At 65.9% G+C, this 2,153-nt stretch overlaps 1 protein-coding gene across 1 annotated transcript in view; it reads right to left on the bottom strand.

Annotated features, from left to right (window-relative positions):
* Positions 1-2,153, bottom strand: part of GRIN1 (glutamate ionotropic receptor NMDA type subunit 1) — a 21,229-nt gene that overhangs the window by 578 nt on the left and 18,498 nt on the right. The window contains 1 exon segment of the mRNA XM_024762436.1: positions 1,837-1,947. Within this exon segment, the coding sequence (XP_024618204.1) occupies positions 1,837-1,947 (111 nt within the window).

Raw genomic sequence — 2,153 nt, 5'->3', positions numbered from 1 at the left:
CCCCGCCCAGCCCCCAGCTTGCAGTGTCCCCAGTCACCCCTGCAGGGCAGGCCAGCCCCAGATGCCACGTGGCACCAAAGCTGGCCTGGAGGATGGCCCCTGGGGAGGCTCGGGCAAGGAGTCTGCTGGGAGCGCGTCCCTGGAAAGGCACCATGAGGGTCTCTGAGCTGCACCTGGCCCAGCTAAGGGGCCTGCATTTCTGCTCCAGGCCGGGATGCGGGGGAAGGACTCAGTGATGCCCTCAGAAAATGGCCCACTGCCTGCGAGACTCTGCGGGCCCCCAAAGCGCTGTCTGCTGGGTACCTTCTCCCCCCTCTCCCCCCCCCACCCCCCGACTGCCCACCCCTGCTCCTGTCGGATCCTCCTCTTCCTGCACCCCCTGCTGGGTCCCCTGGCTCAGGCTCCACCCTCTGCCCGGGCCTGGACAGCCCCAGGCCTGTGCTCCCAGCCCCACAGACCCTCCCTGTCCCCCCACCCTGTCTGTGCTGAGCTCTGGGAAGTGGAGCCCCCAGGCCTTACAGGCTCCTCATGGGGCGCGCTGGTGGTTTCCCCTGGGACTCAGATGGCTCTGTGCTGAGCCCTGTCTGTGTCCTGTGTCTGCCCCTCTTCCCATGCACTGGGGGTGACGGCTGCAAATCCTGCTTCCTTCCACCTTGGAGCAGATGGGTGATGGGTGATGCTGCCCATGAATTAGGGGCTTCCTGCGGACTTGGGGCCAGACCACCCCTGACTGCAGGGAGGCCGCTGGACTGAGGGCTGTGCTGGCTCTGGGCGGCCCCCTCCCCACCTGGGGATGCTCCTAGCAAGGCTGGGTCAGTCTGGGGGGGGCCTTTGGTTCGAGCGCGCACATCTGGGCCAGTGACAGGCTGCCCAAGGCAGAAAGGCAGGGAATTCTTGGCTCAGGTGGAAGGCCTGGCTCTGAAGGGGCGGGGGGTCAGGCGCTGAGGCACTGATCTCCGTAGAGGCCTCCCCTTCCTGAGCCTCTGTCTAGGAGCCTCAGTGCCCACGGCTTGGAGGCCACGGCTTTCAGGGCCACCTCCATCCGTTCTCAGATCCCTGGGTGCTGCCGGCACACCTCCTGCAGGGCCCCTGCTCGGCCTGGGGTGGGAGCCGCCTCCTTTGGTCCCATCCATTCCCCACCTGACGTCCCCTGTGGCCAGGGGCCTGTACCAACTCCAGGCCCCAGCCGTCCACCCAGATGGAGCCAGGCCCGGCCCCCAGCCCCGGCCCACACAGAGACCACATGGAGGGGATGCAACAGGCATGGCTCTGGTGAGACACGTGAGACAGGTGTCTGGGTGGCAGGGCTGGCGGCCAGACAGACGGGCGGATGGGACATCACAGCCATCCCTCCATGGACGTCGCAGGGAGGGAGGGAGGGCGGTGGGCCTCTCTGGGAGAGGCTGGAGAAGCGGACGTAACAGAGAGGTGGTGCGGCCTCCTGACAGGTGAGGAGCCTGGGACAGGGTGGTCCAGGCTCCCGGGGCCCCGGGCACAGCCCCGACGCGGTGAGGCTGGCTGACTGACCAACAACATGGCACGGCTTCAGGATGGCGCACGGCGTCATGGCAGGGGTGGGGGGCAGACTAACGCGGAGACACACGGGGAAGCGGACCCGGTGAGGGCCAGCGGGAGAAAGGACCAAGAGAGAAAGATCTAGAGAGTCAGAGAGAGAAGACCTAGTGTGCTGGGCGAGTAGAGGTGAGGGCAGAAAGGCCACGGCAGTCAGAGGTGGGAGCGGGTGGGATGGCGAGGGAGGGGCCTGATGCACGGGACACAGACACGGAGGGGCGAGATCAGAGTCGGAGACGTGGAACTGGGCGCTCTTCCCCTTACCGTGTCTTTGGAGGACCTACGTCTCTTGAAGCTGGAAGCCAGGGTGGAGGTGATAGCCCTAAATGTGGCTTTCTTTTTAGGGTCAGGCTCTGCTCTACCACTCTTTCTATCCTAAAATGAATATGTATAAGTGATTAGACGGCTAAGGGTGGCGGCCACACCTGCCCTCGCCTGCTCCTTGGGGGCTGCTGCCCGGCCTGGCTGGCCACTCGGGCCCTCACTCCGGCCTGCTTCCCTGTGCTGGATGGACCGACCGATGGTCGGACACTCGCAGGCGGCCTCTGCTCCTGCCCGGCTCTCGGGCCTGACCTCACCCA

Source organism: Neophocaena asiaeorientalis, unplaced genomic scaffold, assembly GCF_003031525.2.
Source record: "Neophocaena asiaeorientalis asiaeorientalis breed wild unplaced genomic scaffold, Neophocaena_asiaeorientalis_V1.1 scaffold78, whole genome shotgun sequence".
Taxonomy (NCBI): Eukaryota; Metazoa; Chordata; class Mammalia; order Artiodactyla; family Phocoenidae; genus Neophocaena; species Neophocaena asiaeorientalis.
The sequence above is the reverse complement of the archived record's forward strand: the minus strand, read 5'-3'. Positions and strand labels throughout refer to the sequence as shown.